Below are 20,072 nucleotides of genomic sequence, written 5' to 3'. Positions count from 1 at the left end.
CGGGTTTTTGTCGAGTGCACCCCGGGAACGAGCCATCCCCGCAGGAAGAACTATTGCGGAGAGGGCATCCGGGCTGGTCCCGACGTGCACCTCGAGGGCACCTTCCCAAGTTGTAGGAACCACGGTAGACGTTTGTCCTGCACGGTGACACTGCCCGGGAGGTTAAGTTCACACTCTCCCCAGTGTGCCGTAGTCTGGCCGTGCTCTTGGATCCCGAGGATGCCCAGTACTAGGGGGTGTGGGTGAGTGGTGTTCAGGAGCTACACAGCCCTAAACACCTGGTGAAAGAGGCCGACATAGCACAGCACGAGGTAAGCAGGCTCTGATAGCTGCAGACAGGAGAGCCTGTTCTGGCTTGACCTCGTGGTAAGACACCAAAAGATTAGATTCCACAGCACTACATAACAAGATAGCAACCCCACTGTGGCTGTCTCATGATAGTAAGTCATTTGCTTTTGTAATTGAGAAGATAAAACCTAAATTTCCTGAGCCCCACACAGATATGTGTAATACATCAATCACATCACTCGGCTTTTGACAAGACAAATCCAGGGGGAAGGGAAATTCTGTCATGTTCCATTTGTTTTCCTTGTAGATACTGCTGAAGTACCTGCTTTCCACCACTTTCCTCATTTAACTTCCCCTTGGGGTCAGCTGATCATCAGCATGCCTTCTACCAAGAACACCTCAAAACTTTTCCTGGTCCTCTTCTCACTGCTGCTGGTGCTGCCAGTGGTTGAAGCCCTGGATGCCGGAGATACCATTGCCTTTCTTCTAGGCCTCGCTGTCAGCGTTGTCGGATTCTGCGCCTGCCTCGGCTTGTATGCAAGGAAAAGAAATGGGCAGCAGTGATTTCAAGAAAATGCTCAGATGAAGTGAATTTCCTAACATGGCTTGGGGTTGGGTGTAAGACTGAGCTTTGGTTCTAGATAACTTTCAAAAAACAAATAGTAGATGTTTCTGCAAACCTGTCTTACTGTTCAGTACAACAGAATCAAGACTGTACACAGTAAAAGGGATTTTTAGGATCTGCCCTTGTGACAGAAAGATAATTTTATATTGCTTGTGATTAAATATTGCCTCAGAGAAGGGTAAGAACTTTTTGAATGGGGAAGAAAAACTATAGAGTGGCTCACAGTAAAAGTTTATAAATGTAGCATGTGAGGCAGGCCGTCAATAAGTTCCACAATTTTGGTTTCAAGGTTTATTCAGGAGAAAGCAGCTATTAATCTTCCGGTCAGGATGACAGAGTTTTGAAAGTTCTCCTAACTAGATAGCTGGCAAGCAGACTGCTCTAACTTGTGTGCTTGTGCTCACCTTCTCTGTAATGACAGTTAACACCTAACAGCTCACTTCTGCTGTCACAGGAATGAGACTAACGAGAACTAAGAAAACATGAAAGGCTTTTTCTTTTCTTTGAGAATATTTTTAGAGCATTTTTATTTTAGAATATGCCACTCCTGTAGCCTGTGTTCTTGTTACCAAGTAAATACACTTAAGAGTGGGACCAATATTTTTATTTAACATGTATTTCACAGAAAAGTACGTGTAAGGCTATGTAAATCAGATTAGGGATATGGGCTTTGTCTCTTGTTTATTTTTGTACACAGTTTTCCTTTAGGCACACCATGTTTAAGCTTTATTTCATTTGCTGTTTGTACTTTTTTCTCCAAAACTGAAGACTTACCTATTTTGATGAGGAATTATGTGTAGTATTTTTCTGCATTAGGAAGTTATTAGAGTTATAATAAGACCATTGTACACACGTTTCTTAGAAAACATGTTCACATGTTATAGAAAAAACTTATTTTGTTAAAATCCTGGGTTTAGTCAACAGGTCCATTGCTCAAGTGTCTTCCTCATGACAAACGTTACTAGCTAAACATTTAGGCTTCTCTAACTGGTGCATGTGAGTTCCACAGAAGATTAGGACCAAAACCAAAGTAAAAAGTCCTGATGCAAAATGGGAGATGTATTCTATTCACGCTCAGTCAGATCGAATGGTATATGGTTGAAAGACTTAATAGCGTATCTAGAACCTTCTCTAAGTACCAAAGGTGAAAAGGCTCAGCCAAGAATGTTTACCACAACTCCCTCCAGCTTGTTAGGGCATTCTAGCTGTCTGCTTGAAGCAAGGAGCTCAATCTCTTAACAGCAGCAGAATAAGGAGCATAGGAATGTGAGCTTTCCACAGTTCACAGAATTTCCTTCTGATCTTGTGCTGTGGACACTGCCACTCTTGCTAGAAATCTTGGCTTTTATCTTTCAGAGCTGGGGAAAAAGGTTACATGTGATGCAAAGCTATTCCTCCACTTCAAGTCTCTCTTCAGTAGAGCACCAAGCTAGAAGAGTTGTTGGGCAGGTCTTATTTGGGTGGCATATTATGTTCTACAAATTCAAAGATTTCTGCATGCCATTTTTGGCTAGTTTGACTTCTTTCTTCAGCCTCTGAGGAGACAGAAGCCCTTGTTATTTCAGTCTTGCAATTTGTGTCCCTCTCTCATGGTTGATAGAGGGAGGAGGTTAAAATGAAAGCTTCTAAAAATTGCATGGGATTGAAACTGTAGGAGTCAATTCAGTAATCCACAAGAATGTAGGTTTCTGATTTCACGTTACAAGAATAAAGGTCACAGAGTTACTCTGATGAGTTGCAAGTTTTGCCAGGTTCTTGAACAATTTTTGTAGCTTTCAAAAGTCTGGGACATGGTGCACAATGACTGTGTACAAATGAAATTTACAGGCCTTAGAGGAGCTTCAGACAGTAGCATCACCTTTGAAAGCTGCCTAGCAGCAGTAGATAATCCTGTATGTGATTATTCAGCTGGGTGGGTGCAAGCACACATCAAAGTGTGATCTTCGATGTTCCAGCTTGGGTAAACCATTACTCTTAAAAAAAAAACCCAACCCCCAAAATCACCACTCAATTCACTTTAATTTTGAAAAATTACATAATTTTGCCAATTTTTCAGTAGAATATATATGTTGCTCTTTCAATAGAATAAATTTTATCACAAGCAGCTTTTCACAGACTCCTTTACCTACACTTTGGAAAAGATCCCTGGAAACTGGGCAACAGTTTCACTTCAGGAAAACAAAATTTTAGCAGAGTAATTATCTTCAAGCAATAGGGATATGAGGAACACTGTTCTTTGCCCGAAGCTGAATGTACTTTATTGAAAGGTGTTTACACAGCATAATAGCTTTGTTTCCTGGGTTCTGAAAGAAGCTTTATTGTTAAAGACTTCCATTTGTTGATGTCTTGAGTGTAAAATCAGATACCCCTGTTTTTCTTTTGTCTTAATAAACTTTCACATATGATTTATCATCAGCTTGATGTAGATCTTATGAAAAGAAAAATCATGATGACAAAAATGACTAAAACTGTTGCAACTCCTTCTGTTATTATTTTCTTATCTACTTTTGCTTAAAGTTAGATAACTTTAAAACTAATGTGGCATAAGGTATGTGTTCAGTTAAGCTTTTGTACAGTGAGTGTACTTCTGTTGATTCTACTACTTGTTTATCCCATTTCAATATCAGCTACTTTAAAGCACTTAAAGGGGGCTGGTCCCCTTTGACACTGTCAGCTTGCAGTTGCAAAGAATCCTGTTTTTCTGGTACAAGGGAAACTTGAAGTATTATTTATTTTTCCTTTTCACTATGAATTTTTAACATATCTATTATGTAGTTGCCTTTATACCAGAAAAGCCATTTATGTCAGTTTTCTATTGGAGACCCAAGAATATATGGGACCATTTTCTGCTTTTTTCTTTTAAAGAAATACTATGTTCTAGTGATTTAGTTACCTGAATTATATATTTTTTTAGACTTTAAAGGAGCTTGTTTTATACAGATTTTTTTGAAAACAGGATTCTAGTTCTTCCAGGATTTCAGCTAGCGCACAAAGCGGTTCACTTTTTGCACTAAATTAATACCATTAGAAGCTGGTTTTAGAGCAGAAAGTAGAAACAACCTGACAATGCTTACTGCCTAACAAATACAACCTACCCTCTAATTAGTTCAAGAAAGCTGCTGGTCAGGAAGGAATAGCTTTTGACTGCTATGATTTCCATATGTTTTAACAATAGTGTACCTAAAAAAACAACCATCCTAGAACATTTAACAACCAGTGTATAGTCCCTTTGCAAATGGACAGAAGTCCTCAGCTTCTCATGACACACCTTCAAGTGCTGCAGACCAGCTAGGTCTTACCATTCTGCTGAGTACAGCAGTACCTGGGGCTGGAATACACATGCTTCACAAAGTTCCTAATGCACTGGATTCTCTGGGTGTATGAACACTGCTATGAACATTCTCTCCTACTCAGATAAATCCTGCTGCTGGTGGTGATGCTGCTTACATAAGCTTTGTGAGAAGAGAGTAGGGAGTTGAGTTCACCATTTATAATAAGATGAAACACAGTTAAATGGATGAACCATAATAGGTCTGTTTCCATGATAAATGCTCTAATTATTATACTGCAGAAGTAACCTTGCCGTTCATTTTTACATCTGGTGAAAGATTTGCCAGATCTAAACTGGTGTAGTGATGTGATTGTTAGGAGTGGTGGAAAGGAGGGCCTGGATCTGGTTGTCCTCCTGGTTTACACTTGAACAAATTGTTAGTAAATAATCTGATATTGTACTGGTCTCCTTAGCTCAGTTTCTCTATAATGAAACTTGAAAATGCATGGAAAGCTCTGTTACATTAAGGTCCGGGTACACTAGACAGTCAACAGAGCCTTTTGTTTCTGGATCATTCATCTGATCAGATCGAAACAGAGATTTTCATGAGAAAAACAACACAAAATGTCCCTTAGACTGCTTAACAAAGAGACCTGTATAATCTTAGAATCATAGAATGTTAAGAGGTTGGAATGGACCTTAAAGATCATCTAGTCCCAACCCTGCCATGATCGGGGCATCTCCCAATAGACCAGGCTGCTCAAGGCCTTATTCAGCCTGGCTTTGGACACTGCCAGGGTTGGGGCATCCACAACCCCTCTGGGCAACCTGTTCCAATGACTAACCACCCCTACAGTGCAAAACTTCTTCACAGTATCTAACCTAAATTCCCCCTCTTTTAATTTGTTATTCCTTGTCCTATCACTACAATTCCTGATGAAGAGTCCCTCTCCAGCTTCCCTATAGACCCCCTTCAGATACTGGAAGGTTGCTATGAGGTCTCCATGTAGTCTTCTCCAGGCTGTAACAGCTCCAACTTTATCAGCCTGTTTTTGCATGGGAGGTGAGCCAGTCCTCTTAGCAACTTTGTGGTCCTTCTCTGGACTTGCTCCAACAATTCCGTGTCCTTATGCTGGGGACACCAGAACCATATACAGCACTCCAGGTGGGGTCTCACAAGAGCAGAGTAGAGGGCAAGAATCACCTCTTTTGACCTGCTGGCCACCCTCCTTTTGATGCAGCTCAGGAGATGCTTGGCTTTCTGGGCTGTGAATGCACACTGCCAGCTCATGTTGAGTTTTTCATTAACCATTATCCCCAAGTCTTTCTCCTCAGGGCTGCTCTCAATCACCTCTCTGCCCAACCTGTAGGTGCGTCCGGGATTGCCACGATCCAGGTGTAGGATCTCACATTTCGCTTTGTTGAACTTCATGAGGTTGTTCACTGAGGCCTACTTCTCCAGCCTGCCAAGGTTCCTCTGGATGGCATCCCTTTCCTCTTGTGTGTCATCTGCACCATCTTAGAGACATCAGCAAATTTGCTGAGGGTGTACTACACAGCGTAAGTGAAAGCCTGAAAGCAGAGTGCCCTCCATCAGACCTAGGAGTTGCAAACATTAGAGGTGTGGAAGAGAGAACTGTGTCCCTAAGAACACTGTTGTAGAAAATTACGGCTTGCTGCTGGGTTAGGTCAAAGTTTGTGTTCTCCTTCAGCCTTCCCATATTGTCTGTGTTCCTCCTCACTAGTCATTGCCTTGGAATTTTCAGCTGGAACCAACAGTACCAGCAGCTTTCTCAGCTGCCATTCATTCAAGGCACTAAAATTTTGCATACATTTTCATACTGCTACTCTACACTTGGCAAATATAAAAGCAAGGAAATTATCTTCTTTTCCTGAATGAAGTTAAAATACTGTGGAACAACACAGTCCTGTAAAACTTAGAAGAGAAAGGTCTGTCTTTTTCTTCTATTTCTCTCTTCTGTTGGTGCAGCATTTTGCACACACTGCGATGATGCTAATAATAAATAGTACAACTGCATGTCCCTTTTCTACCCTTTCACAGAAAAGCAAGTCCTAAAACATGAACACTTTTAATCTTGGGAGAATTGAAGAAAATTGTCACTTTTATGAAAATATGTTTGCTTTCCATTTTATGAGTTACCTGTGAAATGAGAATGTCTTTAATTCTAGAACTGTTCAAGGACATTTTCTGCCAACCTATTTCTGAACTGATACAGCTATGGAAATTACATGTTTAATACCTGCACTTAGTTCTCAGAATTTAACCTAACATGATTCATAAGTGTCCTGGTAGCAGTTTTAAATTTTATTTGAATCTTTTCAAATGACCTGGAGAATCAGCTGAAGCCATGTTGATTCATTTTTCCTCAAAAGCATAGATTTATTTCAGTGTCTGCATGAATAGCAAGGAAAAATTAGGTCTCTTTTAAAATTTAATCTTTTCAGAAAGGCCATTTGTGGTCAACTTCCAAAAGTCTATCTGATAACTGCAGACAGTATATAATCTATAAAGTAGTCTATATCTACTTAAAAAAAAGTCCTTTTTCATAAAAAGTAATATTACAATGGGCCCTACTTAAGTAACTTCTCATCTCTTCATAAAGATTAAAGTTGTTGATTGTATATCTGGAGCTGTTGCCAATAAGAAATGAGTATTCAGCAATAAATGTCACAGAGCCATGTTTTTCATTTTATTGTATTCACAAAAAGAAAACATAAATCCAAAAAAATATTTTACATTAAAAATAGGCCAAAAGTGCTTTTCCAAGAACAAGTCAGTGTTATCTAATAATAAATATGGCCTTGGTGAGAATCTCAATGAAGTCAGCTCAAAAAAATTTATTGTCCTAAACTGAAATCAAGCTCTCCTAAAGGAATGACCAAACTGTGTCTTCTGAATCCCACATAACTTTGCCAGAACCATCCCCCATGTCAGGGTTATGGCAGCAGGATGTCCTGATGCATGGGATGCTGGCTAACCTCAAATCCTTCCTGGGAAGTGACAGACAGCTGTGTCTCTCTGGGTGCCAAATGCATGCCCAGGCCACTGATACCCTCTCGCTCCATGGAATCATCTCCTGCTGTGACAAAAGCCAGATAGGTGATGACCTATTTGTTTAGACATTCAGGAACAGCTGTGTGGCTTATGTATTTTTAACATTCTTACATGCCAGATTTCACATTGCAAAATTTAGTTTTGTTGGTACACTTAATTTTTAAATACCGTGTATACAATATTTTAAAATGTGGTATCTGTGTGAGCTGGAATTAGTGCATCCTGGAAAAGTAGAAAAGCAGAGGACACTGTCAGCTGAAAGGATATTTCCAAATTGTTGATCCACAAAAGGGGAAAAAGAAATCATCTTTGGGAAGAGACTTAGTCAAGAAAGGTACAAGGTGACCTCCAGAGGTCCTTTCCAACCTAATTTACTGTATGATTCTGTGAAGTCCTAGTTGTAAATGGGATGCATAAACAAAAGTTCAATTCACTTGTATCTTTATGGCAAACAAGGATATATTTGTGGTGAACAAATCTAATCACAGTGTGAGCCCATAGGGAACCTGACTGCAAAAGCTGTGAGGCTGTTCAGTCATCATGTAAGACCACAGGGAAACCAGATGTACCAGGATTCTCCCACTGCGTCTACTGAAACTCAATCCCTGAGGCATTAAAAGGTTATGGGAAAAAGGGAGTAAATATAGCACATGTTCAGTAATCCTCTTTTCAGAGTGGGATTTTTAGACATGGGTTTATGGGGCTAGTGCTGTACTCCACATGGAATTCAAGTGCTTCAGTGCAAAGCCCTAAATGCGAATTACGTCAACTCCTGCCCAAGTCAACATTTTGAAAATATTAAGATTTGAGAGCCAGAATAAAAAACTTTGTTGCACATGGAGTTCCCATTGGCATCAGTGGTAATTTAAGACAAGGTCAAAGACAAAATACAGGTTTGGTTGCAGTAGTTATGCTGATAGGATGGAGAGGTCACTGTCATTTGACCAGAAGTGCACCTTGCACAAGATGGTGCTCATGGGGAACTGCAGCCACATTAGACTGCACCCCCAAATTTTTCCTTAGAAAAATATTAGCTGAATTATTTATTGTGATAACTGAATGCCAAATTTTCATCTGGTTAAAAAACTGCCTGAAGTTGCTGAAATCAGTGCAGTCATCCTGATTTAAATTAATTCTGAACAGAAAACACAAGAGGCTTCATTCTGACCTTGCACCAGCCCTTATAATTCTGTGTAATGCAGTAGAATTATTCTTGATTTCCATTTATGTGAAAATCTAAATTGGTTCTTAAAATAGATTCTTTTTTTCTCTTAGTCTGCTACCAGTAAATTATTTGACCTACATCTTAATAAATATTAGAAAAAAATATTCTCCCCAAAATATTCTTATTCCACAAATACACATCGGAACTAGTGTATTCAACTTAGACTCCATTGTTTCGCCCCCCAACCCCAAATTTATCAACCAAGGCAAAGGGAAATCCACCAGACAGCCCACTCTCAAGGACACCATGCTAATATAAAGTGCCTCCTCACACACTTTAAATGTATGTGTGCTGCACACATTTGATGTACATCTGCTTATCTTTCTGCCTTGTTGTTCTTATTACTTTAGTAATAAGAGCAATCTGTTTTGTGTCTGTGTCAAACTGTTCCTGAAGAACTCCCCTCACCTAGTCTACATGAGGATCTGTGTATTAAATGAGAACGTCATAAATTTTCTTTGCCTGTCCAGAAGTAACACTGAAATCCCAGTAAAAAGGATTACACGTTCTCAATTTCAGAAGGGCCAGCAAGGAAATTATTATAGCTGTAGATAGAAATGTAAAGCACAAATGTAAAGAAATCTGAACTTTTATGGGTTTTGCCAGAAGTTTTTCTGCTTAACTCCCAATACCTTTAAGTAGGAATTAAGAATTAAAATCTCTTCCACTTCCAAAGGAATACTGACCTTTGAATAGTGAATGTAGATCATGTGATCACTTTATGCACACTACCAAAATAATCTGAAATTGCCTGTACATAATAGTTGTCAGACTCTTGCCTTAATATATCATAATGTCAACTGTTGTAACTCAGGACAATGAAAATTACCTGATTTGGTATTAAATATGGGCCTTGGGAAATAAATGTCATAGAAACAGGGCAAAGAGGCTCTGACAGACATACCTTAAATACATGCTCTTTCATGCAGTAGTAGGTGAGCAATTCGCTCCATAAGAGTTCCATGTCCTCTTTCAGCACTGAGTTTTTGTTTTCTCATTATGTGGTGATGAAAACCCACTTTCCCTTTGTCCTGTGCTTCAAAAGCTGCACTCTGGTTTCATAAGAAATAAATACCAAGGAAATAAACCTCATGAGTGAAAGACTGTGTCTTTCATTTTTTGAAACAGTTGATCCCTGCCACCTGCTTACAGTAACTATTTCTGGTCTTATTACAAAGGCCGAGAAATGTGTAGCTTTTATAGAATTGGTACATTTGTAAAGAGTTTTATTAGTGCATATGTTTCTCTAAACTTACCACAGAAATAATAGAAACCTACACTAGTTCCAAAAATTCCTTCTAGGATGTTCATACTGAACAGACCAGAACAAATCTTTCACCATCCCCTGCTAGAGAGACTTCATAAATCCTTTCTTAAAACTGCTATATGATGCAGTTTTATTCATATTACAGAATACCTAAGCCCTAAACCATAATGCTGAGTCAAAGTCTACTAGACTTGTATCTCTTTCTTCACTTCAGCACTTGGAAGTCCAATGTTAAAATCTCAACATATTCTTAGTACCAGTAATTATTCATCCTATTATTATTCTTGTATTTTTTAATTTCAAAAACCAGACATGATTAAACATGTAGGCATTTTACATTTAAAAAAAAGCTATTAGCTTTGTTTTCTTTTTTGAAAGATACCTAACTGTATCTGTTCACCAGGAGCCATATTTGAATAACCATACTCCCAGCTTACAGATTTTTAAGGAAAGGTTAGAGAGTTTAAAGACTGAAAACCTACTTCACCTTAAAATAGTTTTGGTTTCAGTAGGTTCATAATTGTACTTCAAGACTGCCAAGTGAAGCAGAAGTCTGAAAGTTTCAAAATTAAGACCTTTAGTTTTGCTTTCTCCAACTTCTCTCTGTATCCACTGAAGGCTATCCCAGCTTCATTTATTATCTAACTATTGTCTAAATTGGTCAAAAGTGAATTTGAATCTAGTCTTGCAATTTCATTAATTCTGTGTTCTCAATTGCCTCTGTCTGGGTGTGACACCAGAAAATAACTTCTTACATTCCTGCAGCCAGTTTTTTCTTCTGATTTCTTCTATCTTACTCCAGAATGGCTACTAAGTTACCTTCTCTTTTTTAGCTTTTAATTCTCTTTCAGCATCACCAAGTTTTCCCAAGATGTGATCCATGTTTTGATAACTAAGCCACTTGGGCGAGTAAATCATTCTGACCAGTTGCCAGATCTTCTTGTCTCAAGGTCTTCCATTTTATTTCAGGTTGTCAGCATTTCATTATGTTCATTATGGTTGGCCTTGTGACAATGTCCTTTGAAAATTCAATGCGATAAAAACATTAGGAAAAAAAGAAAGAACTGTTCTGTTTTCAATATAGAGCATGCAGGTTGAAACTGGTTTATCTTGAGGACCCGTGATATCAAAGAGAATTCATAAGTTTTACATAAATTCCTCAATTGCCACAGTTTTGTTATGCATGCATATTTATGAAAAGATATTGTACAAATAGAGAGATACAGTATATCAACTAAAAGTTCCGTTAGCTTTTGAAGTGTTACATTAATACCAAATTTACAATGTAGCATAGAATTACACAAGAGGTATGTTTTACTTGGCTACTGCTGGTATTGTACTGTGAGGAACAGTGTTGAATCATTAAAAGAGTACTTTTTTGTCCAATTACATATCTCAGATTAGGAAAAGATTACTGTTATTTAGATCTCTTATTTGTACATTTTGATTTAATAATGGAGAATAAGTTCAGTGAGGCTTAATAAAATTATGTAGTGAGGAACTGTAAGAGTTTAAAGTAGTTTTATGGTTTAAATATCTAAAACATGACTTGAATAGAATTTAGGATGTAAACCCTCCAAAAAAGGACCCAGAAATCCCTCAGTGCAGCAACAGCAAGACTTATCAGTGCTCACTTTTCAATTGACATTTACACTTTAGACCTGAGGTTGCAAGCTTTCCATTCATGTGCAGAACTGCCCAAGAGTGTGAAGTGCAGAATCTCTGCGATCCGGATGTGAGACAGAGTGTAACCTAAATATCTCACTCCCAGCAATGTCCTTACAAGAGTCTGATCTGAGTGATGTGCTCAGGTAAGGTGCATCAGCAGCAATGCTGAGCACAGTGAATGTACAAGGGCTGTAGGAAGTCCAGCTTTTCCATATCAACCTAGGAGTTACATCACACAAAATAGAAGATCTGGAATTGAAGCCCAGTCTGCCACCTCCAAAAAAAGTTGCCTGGAGTACTAGGTAATACAATCCTGGAAAGCATGGTCTCCTGTTTATCTTGGACCCTCTACATGTAAAAATGCAAGAGCAATGACACAGGGAAGGTGGGATGTGGGCAAGAGAGATGGACTCCCTTGCCCGCTACTTAGGAAACCTGCCTCTTATGGCAAGATTTAAGTCCTGGTCCCTGCTCCATGGTCTGACATTTTGTAGTCGACCAGAAAACAAAGCAAAATCAGCACTAAACAATCTAGGTATCTGGGACCCGATCACATGTGTTTCTCCTGCCAGCAGACTGTCTTATCTAGTACAGTGCAACACTCTGTTTCGGCTCAATTTTTCACCCTTTTCTTTAAATAACACACTCAAACATTGCCTGACTATATGCAAATACTAGTTCAATCAAGCAAAAGATACTGCCATTTTTAAACATTAGGCTTGACTAGTTTTGTAGGTGACATTTCAAATAAAACATCCATTCTTTCATACCTTCATGAAACAGGCAATGCAGTAATAAATTTATATTTATAGTTTTACAGTTGCATCAGAGCTGCATTCATGCAGTTCCTCCTACTGTGCCCTCACAGTACTGTTCTGATAGTATCTGCAGAATTCAAACTGTTGTGTTTCTTAAAACAGTTTACTGAGAGAGAACTGTTCTCTGCATCCTTGCAAGTATTAAACTTAAAATTATTTCTCCATGTTCTACATATAAATGAGAACATTTCATGTTTAATATCCAAAAAACTGACGAAATGGGACCATGGCATTAGATTCTAGTATCAAATTAGTTGCAGTGAACAGATAACAGCTAAGCTGACACACAAATATCCAAGACTATTTTCACTTTCTAGATCATAAGATCTGAAGCTCTCTAGAAGAACATATATTCATGGTGGTTACTTGCAAAACCAGTGTTCACCTTTTGTCTCAGACACTGCAGATTTGACTCTCCATTTTCTCAATCTTACGCATTCAAAAGCGTTCAGCAGTATACCTTTTTAAACAAGTCATATTTTCTTTACAGAGCTTTAAATCAATCCAGAGTCATTGCGCTGTAGCATATATATATATATATACACTACATATATACATATATATATAAAATAGTTACACTCTATGTATTAAATTAAAATAAAATTTGAACCATAAATCTGTAGGAAGGCTAATCCCTAGATGTAAACTGGTCATATCAGCAAAAAATAAGTATTTCTTACATTAACACTGTTAATTTTTGTCCCTAAGCATAACCTAAAAGTTCTTTGAAAGCTGTCAGTGACAGTTATACTATTTTATCCTATTATTTTTAAATCCCCCTCAATATATTGCTAGAAATAGAAAACTCTATTGCCAAACAGAATCTCTAATCCTACAACATACTGTCCATTCTATGTTTCACCTCTAACCTGACCATAAAGATTGAAGAAAATGGAAGTATTTATATATGTCAGCTCTACAAAAGTGATTAATTTGATATATATCCCTATACACTAATAATAGTCATGCAAATAGTTCTATGAGCACAGGAAGAAATGGAGCAGTAACTGCAGCAGAGACCAGGAGGAGCTGCCAGCATGGTCTTTGCTTCTTGCCATTCTACCCTGGATACAGAAACCATGGTGCCATATCCAGTGTCCTGTTCATCTCCACAGCTAAGCTCAGCCAAGCCTGCTCACAAAGAGTTCAGATTGGAAAGAGATTAAGACTCCAGGCCATGACCAGTTTTGACCAGCAGATGAATCACTGCATGCTGAAGCCTCAGTTACAGACCAGGGTCCTTAGGGAGTGGTGGCCATCCTGAAAGCGGTGGCCAGCCAAGGCAAAAAGGCAAACTCTAGGACAAGCAGCCAACACCCACATTCACAAAATTTATCGGAACCTCGCCTGCCTCTGAGACCTCTCTTCTCACCTATCACACTTCACTAAAATCAGCCTCTAGGTTTCAAAGGCAGTGAAGGAAAGGAAATGTACATAAATTCACTTAGGCATTATATAGCTTCATGACAGAAAGTATACGAAAAATAATGAACCATTATCACTCCTTTCATTAGGCCCCAGCCACATCCTAATGATCTCTAGTGAGCCAACAGCACTAAAAGAGATGGGAGCAATACCTGCCACCCCAGCAGGCCCCTCAGCCTGACAAAGAAGCATTCTGCACATATCCATACATGCTGGAAAACTATGAAAGAGCTTGGGATAGAGTAGGTTTACATGACTGGTAAATGTGCATCTCATACATGAGGCTGTCTATGCTTAATACTGGATGCAGCTCAGCTGGAAGAAGGCATCCTTCCCTTGTCTTTCAAGCCTTTTCAGGTTTCTCTCTCAAGGCAAGCATTCTGTACTGTAATGTCACTAACCCCATTCATTTTGTTCCATGGTGTTCCACTGGCGCCTGTAATGGTGATAGGAAAAAAGTGTTCCTGAATGCTGTGATTGGCACTGTTAATGACCATGACACTGCAGAGCTGCTGTGTGCTTCAGCAGGGTTAGCTGATTTCAAGACTTGAATTTCCATTTAGCAACATAAACTAGGAGCATTGCATAGTCTGTGAAAAAGCATTTTATTGAAAAATCAAATGTTAAAATAGCATAGACAAAAGGAGTATAAAACATAGTATCTGAAAAGGGGTGAGGTGCACAAACAACACAAATCAAACACTTCACTTCAAAAAAGAAAATCTACAAGCTCTCTAAAGCTTCTAAAATCACAGTAATGGATCCCACACCACAGCAACTTAACAGAGCTTTCTATCTTAGTGGTCCTGAGGTGCTGATCTGCACTGGCTGGAAATCCTGTGTGGAAGTGCTCCCCTTCTATCCAAACGTGATTGATACAGTGTCAGAAGGTAAGACCTGAGAACAAGAGTCAACCAAAGAAGCCAAGACTGCTTAGCTATGCATTAGAACCAGCAAGTCATTAGCATGCCCTGAGTCAGCACTTCCCATTCAACTTTGAAACTCTGAAAGACTTTCTACCTGTTTTTCACCAGATTGTTTTCATATTATTGGTTAGATAAGCCTCATGCAAAAATCATGCCTTTCAGCCACAGTAATTTAGTCATCAACTCCTAACTGTGTTCAGCATCGCTCCTTTCAACTATTTTGGTTGCTGAATTGTAACACTGTGATTTATTCACATTACTGGATGTTGTGCAGGGAAAAACAAATCAGCAAATGGAATGTATTTAAAGTAGTTGAAAGACATATTGTAATGTAGTTTATACTAAAAAATGTACAATGAATGCGATTAATTAAACTGCAGATGAAAATACATTAAATAAATGAATCACTATTTCTGTAAGATTATTCCCTGTGTCTGTGTGTATGCTTCAACAAAAGTCCCATCTACAAGATTTGTAACGAATGGTATTTTATTTTTTGTAATGAAGAAAGAAGAAAGTATTTGCTTTCCTGTTCCACATTCAATTACCAAAGCACCAACAGGTTTTCTGGCATAGAAAGAGAGTGGAGAAAGTGGATATAGCAGGAACTTCAATAAGCTTGGTTTACATTCTCTTGACATTCTGGCAAGAGGTTCCTTCTCCTCCCAAGGCATGCAGGCAATAATAGCAAGCATCCTTCTGAGGTCAGCAGTTCAGACACTGAACTGAGGTGCAGACACTGTTACTGAGGTGTTTCTGCAGTGCTGCCCATATTAACTAAAAACTAGAATAAGAATTTCAATACTTCCCACTAACAACACTGCAAGTTCAGAATAATTCACATTAAAAGATTTGTTATACAGGAATACAAGGCAGTGCTTACCCTCTGCTATTAAAAAAAAATAAAAATGAAACAACCCAAAACTTGAGCTAAACAAATTAAAGATTAAATTTTGAATATTACATTATTTATAAATATGATTTATATCGAGAGATTCAAGATAACAATATTAGAGAAATAGTCTCAACTATTCTCAACCATTCAAAAATATTATCTCAACAAATGTATCTACTTGGAACTACTACTTCAGATACTGTTAAGTTCCTTGGTTTTTTCCTTCTGTGGAGCTCAGTCACCAATTTGCATCTCTGTAGATGTGACTGGCTCTGTCTCTTTTAAGTGAATCGTTATCACTCCTCCTTGGCTGTGAAAGCAAGCACTTTGGTAATTTTTCAGCACAGGACAACATATATATGGTGCACAAACAACAGAGACCACATATGGACACTTGACTCTCTAACACTCTCTTTTCTCTTTTTCCCTCTAAATTATATATGTAAAACCACCATTTGTGAAGTCCAGCAATTTAAAAATTTATCTTATCTTTTTCCAGGCACAAGTAATTAGCAGTGCAATTTAACATTGATAATTACTCATGGCTACAGTTAAGTTCATTTGCATTTCTAACTACCTGATATGCAAGTGAAGTCAAGTCCACACTACCTAAATTGCACAACAGTTTAACACTGTATCTACAAAACAGATGCAAAACATGTGTCCAGTCTTTCAAAGGCAGTCCTAATGAACAAACTCGGAAAAAGGTGTTTACAAGCCCGAGAATACAGGAAAGTATCTAAAGGGATTTTCAGAAATACATTGGTGCCTCACTCCCATTAGAGAAACATAGAGAAGTTTTCCTCTGAAGGACAAAGCCTTTTTCATATGCTCAGCTAATACGCATATGCGTATTTGTACTTAAACCTTAATTTACCCCTGTGTAAACATGCAACATAGATCTATTTTTAAGAACAAAAATTAAGTATCAAAAGGTAATTATGAAATATTTTTTTAACATACTGAATTGTGTTCTTGAGAAATATTTATAAAACATCTGAGGATCTGGCTGAATATTAACATTTAAAAAATACAATTATTATCCATAAGAATTGTTCTAGTCACATGAACATAATTTTGTTATGGGTGAAAACACATCTCCACTGAGTGGAGACCACTAGAGAGTTTCAGTATGGGGTGAAATTTACATCTGTGCTGAGAGCCAACCCAGGAGGCAGACACTGCCAACAAATGTCTTTGCTCTGTAAACAATTTACCAAGGACAGGAACCAAATATATTGCAGGTGAAATTCTCTATTGTGCAGGGGTCCTGCACAGGTCTTCATGTTATACAAGTCCTACTTAAATACTACTCCAAAGTTGCACAGATCTACTGCACAGGCAAGAAATTTCTCTTGGAAGAATTCCTTGAGCCCTTTGAAAAGGATGTACTTCGATAGCATCAATCATAGTCTCTTAAGCAATAAATCTTGTGCTGGCCTCTGCACAGGAGTGGGCACACCTTGCAGATTATCTCTCCTGTTTTGCAGAAATGTTGGAAAACCTACAATGCTTCAGAGTTTCCATTATGCAGACTGGATTGACATTGCATATATACAAACTTCAAGACAGTGTGTAAACACATTAGTTACTGAAATGGTCAAGACAAAAGGGACATGAATACTTTATGTTTAGGTATTCACAACTTCTGGCCCCATGCTGAAATCCTCATCCCACTGAAATAGTTGAGAGACATTACTGACCTTGGTGAGGCCAATATCTCAGCCCATCTTTTCAACTAATAGTTACTTCTCATTCCTAGCCTGTCTTCTAGCCCTATCTCTACCTCAGACTCTATTAGTGAAATTTCTCTGTGTCAGACTTCTCAGAAACCTCTCCCATTCTGAAGAAAAAAGTTCAAAACAATGAGAATCACCCTGCATCCTCACCTGGCTCACAATTGTGGTATAGGGTTTCAGGGCACATATCCTCAAAAGAAATCAGGTGGCAAGTACCCCAAATGCTACTTACACGTCAACAAAATTCTTCTGTATTCTCCTGTCCCACACCCCAGCACCCAAATTCCTGGCACCTTGGCCACATGCACCTAAGCATCACTACCACCTCATGGGAATGAGCTGCCCAGATCTGCAGATTATGCCAAAGACTGAGAATATCAAAGTAGCGCTCTCTAATAAGATGATCTTGGTCTGTGAATGGACCTAGTGCATCCAATTCACTAGACACAGCTCCTTGGTCATTCTTAAACAGTATTTAAATTGGAAAAAAAAATAAACAACTGGAATACAGGATCCTCAGTCATCAGCAACAAAGCTGAGTATTTCACCAGTTACTTTCTTGACCATGATTATTAAATAACTCCAACAGGACTAAATGAAAGAGCTCCGTACCATAACCATCAAGAACTTTGCAGCAGAGTTGTCCAAACCTGGCAATGGTTCACATCTTTGATCTAATTCAGAAAATCAGGGAAATAATCTTGGGTCTCTCATTTTCTCATGAAAGCTCTGATCAGTGTGCTGATAGCTATAATGGGCACATCAACACTCTTGTGTATGCTTTACTCACACTTCTCTTACACTCTCTCCCTTTACCCTTCCTTCTTGGGAAACAGCAGTATGTAAGTAAAACAAACAAGCAAACAAACAAAAACCCCCAAACTAACAAACAGAAAAGGTAGGGAAAGATATTTACTTCCCTGAGAGTAATCACTTCTTTCTCCTGAGATGCCTGTATGGGACACAGGTCCCCTGTGTTTTTGAACCTCCTTCTTATTGCCCTTAGTGTTGCCTCCCTTATATTGTGTGGTGGGCAATTTATTCAGGATCCAGGATCCTTCCTTTTGCCAAAGCCCCAAGAAATTCTTCTTCGCTACCCCTAATCCACTCACTTAGCAAACAAGGGCTGCCTCACTTTTTTTTTTTTCTGAATCTTTCATATCTCTAGCACAGCTGTTTTGAAGAACTAGTCAGCACAGACCTCTTCACCTGTCACTATAGATCTCTTCTTCTCCACACCTTCCAATTGCACATTCATTTCTGGGTTCTTGCTTCATGGAGCCATCTTTGTCAGCATCTGCCTTCGCCTCCCAGATTCCCAGCCCCATGACTTCTGGATTTTTTTCCCTCCATGGAGGATGTGACCTGCTCCTGGTGCAACAGCTTAACACAGCTATACATCACTCCACCAGAAATCTCTTACTTTGTAGCAACGGTTTCTCTTGCCTGTCTTTACTCTTACAATAAGAATAAAGTTCAAGCCATAGGATGGCTTTTAGACTTGTGAGTCAGATGATCTGCTCTCTAATGCATGTCTTCTTCAACATTGACTATGATGGAAAACTAGCTGTCACTTCAGTCTGGATGTCTACATTTTGTTGAACAAAATTAGAGCACTGGTTTTCAGGTTACACCTATGATGACAAATGAATTAATATTGAACTGGTGGTTGAATTCTGAATGAATTCTGAAGTCCACAGATTACTTCTAAGCAGTCTGTGACAGGTCTAAAAGGAAAGCAAGTTTTAAAATGTTATAATGCAATAAAATTCTGTGACAACTCTAAGAAAGCACAGACAGAAAAGGTTAAAACCTACTGCGCTGTATCTATTTTATTACAATGATGATCACATTGTATCGTTTACTCTTAACAAAAAAACATATATCAGAGTGCAAGAATAGGCCCTGACCATGACCATACAGTCATCCTGTAGCACATATTATAAATCTTCCTAATCTTGCATTCCAAATGTTTCATTTTCATGCATGGCTTTTAGAGAATTCTTTGCTATATTAGACAGACTATTAAAGTGCCTGCTCTTGCTGCCTTAGCTACTTGCCCTTCACATTTTAAGAATTACTTTAAAAGTCATGGTCTGTGTCACTGTGGGTACCTATATTTAACAAGAGAAAAAGGATAGCTGGAGAGGTCTGCTTAGCTTAGGTGACTGGGACATGAAAAGTGCATCTTGAACTAGTAGCTTTAATAACCACCCAACACCTACCACGCCAAAGATGAGCACCAACATGAAGTTGTAATAATTACATTAACAGAAAAAAATAAAAAATTGTGTGGTACCTGAGCTTTGTGTGGGTTTTCTGCCTAAGAATAAATTTTAGCTGAAACAAGTCACCTGCTATGTTGGTTTTAAACAACTGTTTTTTCCAGTGGCTGCAGACCTCTGGGCTTGGTCAGACTGTTACTGAAGTTGCTTTTGTGGTTTGGCCACCAATTCCAATGCCTTTTAGTAAGTGCCAAAAAAAGAACCTAAACTTGACAACAGCCTTAAAAAATGCCTGTAGTCTACTAACGGTCTCATAGATGTGACACACATTATGAATCAACCCCATAAATCTGTCCCCCAGAAGGATTTATTCTGCCTTGAACAGAAGCTCCCAGTGAAGAAGTTCCTCAGGATCCAAATCTCTCGACCCAAAACAAGCTGCTCCTCAACTGCCTTGCAGTCAAAGCGAATTACTCTTGGGGCACGGCTTTCATGTTCCCACTTCTCCCAGATAAACTTCCATACAAACCGAAGAGGCGGGAGGGCGGAGGAACGTGCTCTTTCAAGCCTTATCCAAATCCTTCCCGCTCCCTCCTGGTTTTACAGCGGTGGCACCAGCGGGTG

The 20,072-nt window shown here is 38.7% G+C and overlaps 1 protein-coding gene across 1 annotated transcript; it reads left to right on the top strand.

The window, feature by feature from the left end:
* Positions 1–36: 36 nt before the first annotated feature.
* Positions 37–3,307, top strand: SMIM30 (small integral membrane protein 30). Its single transcript, XM_025895990.2, has 2 exons — positions 37–311; positions 596–3,307. The coding sequence occupies exon 2, from the start codon at positions 667–669 to the stop codon at positions 850–852; it is 186 nt and encodes a 61-aa protein (XP_025751775.1). The 5' UTR covers positions 37–311; positions 596–666; the 3' UTR covers positions 853–3,307.
* The last annotated feature ends 16,765 nt before the right edge of the window (positions 3,308–20,072 follow it).

The sequence above is a fragment of the Manacus vitellinus genome, unplaced genomic scaffold (assembly GCF_001715985.3).
Source record: "Manacus vitellinus isolate BGI_N305 unplaced genomic scaffold, ASM171598v3 scaffold_5_pilon, whole genome shotgun sequence".
NCBI classification, from domain to species: domain Eukaryota; kingdom Metazoa; phylum Chordata; class Aves; order Passeriformes; family Pipridae; genus Manacus; species Manacus vitellinus.
Note: the sequence above shows the minus strand (reverse complement) of the source record. Positions and strands in the feature narration are given on the sequence as shown.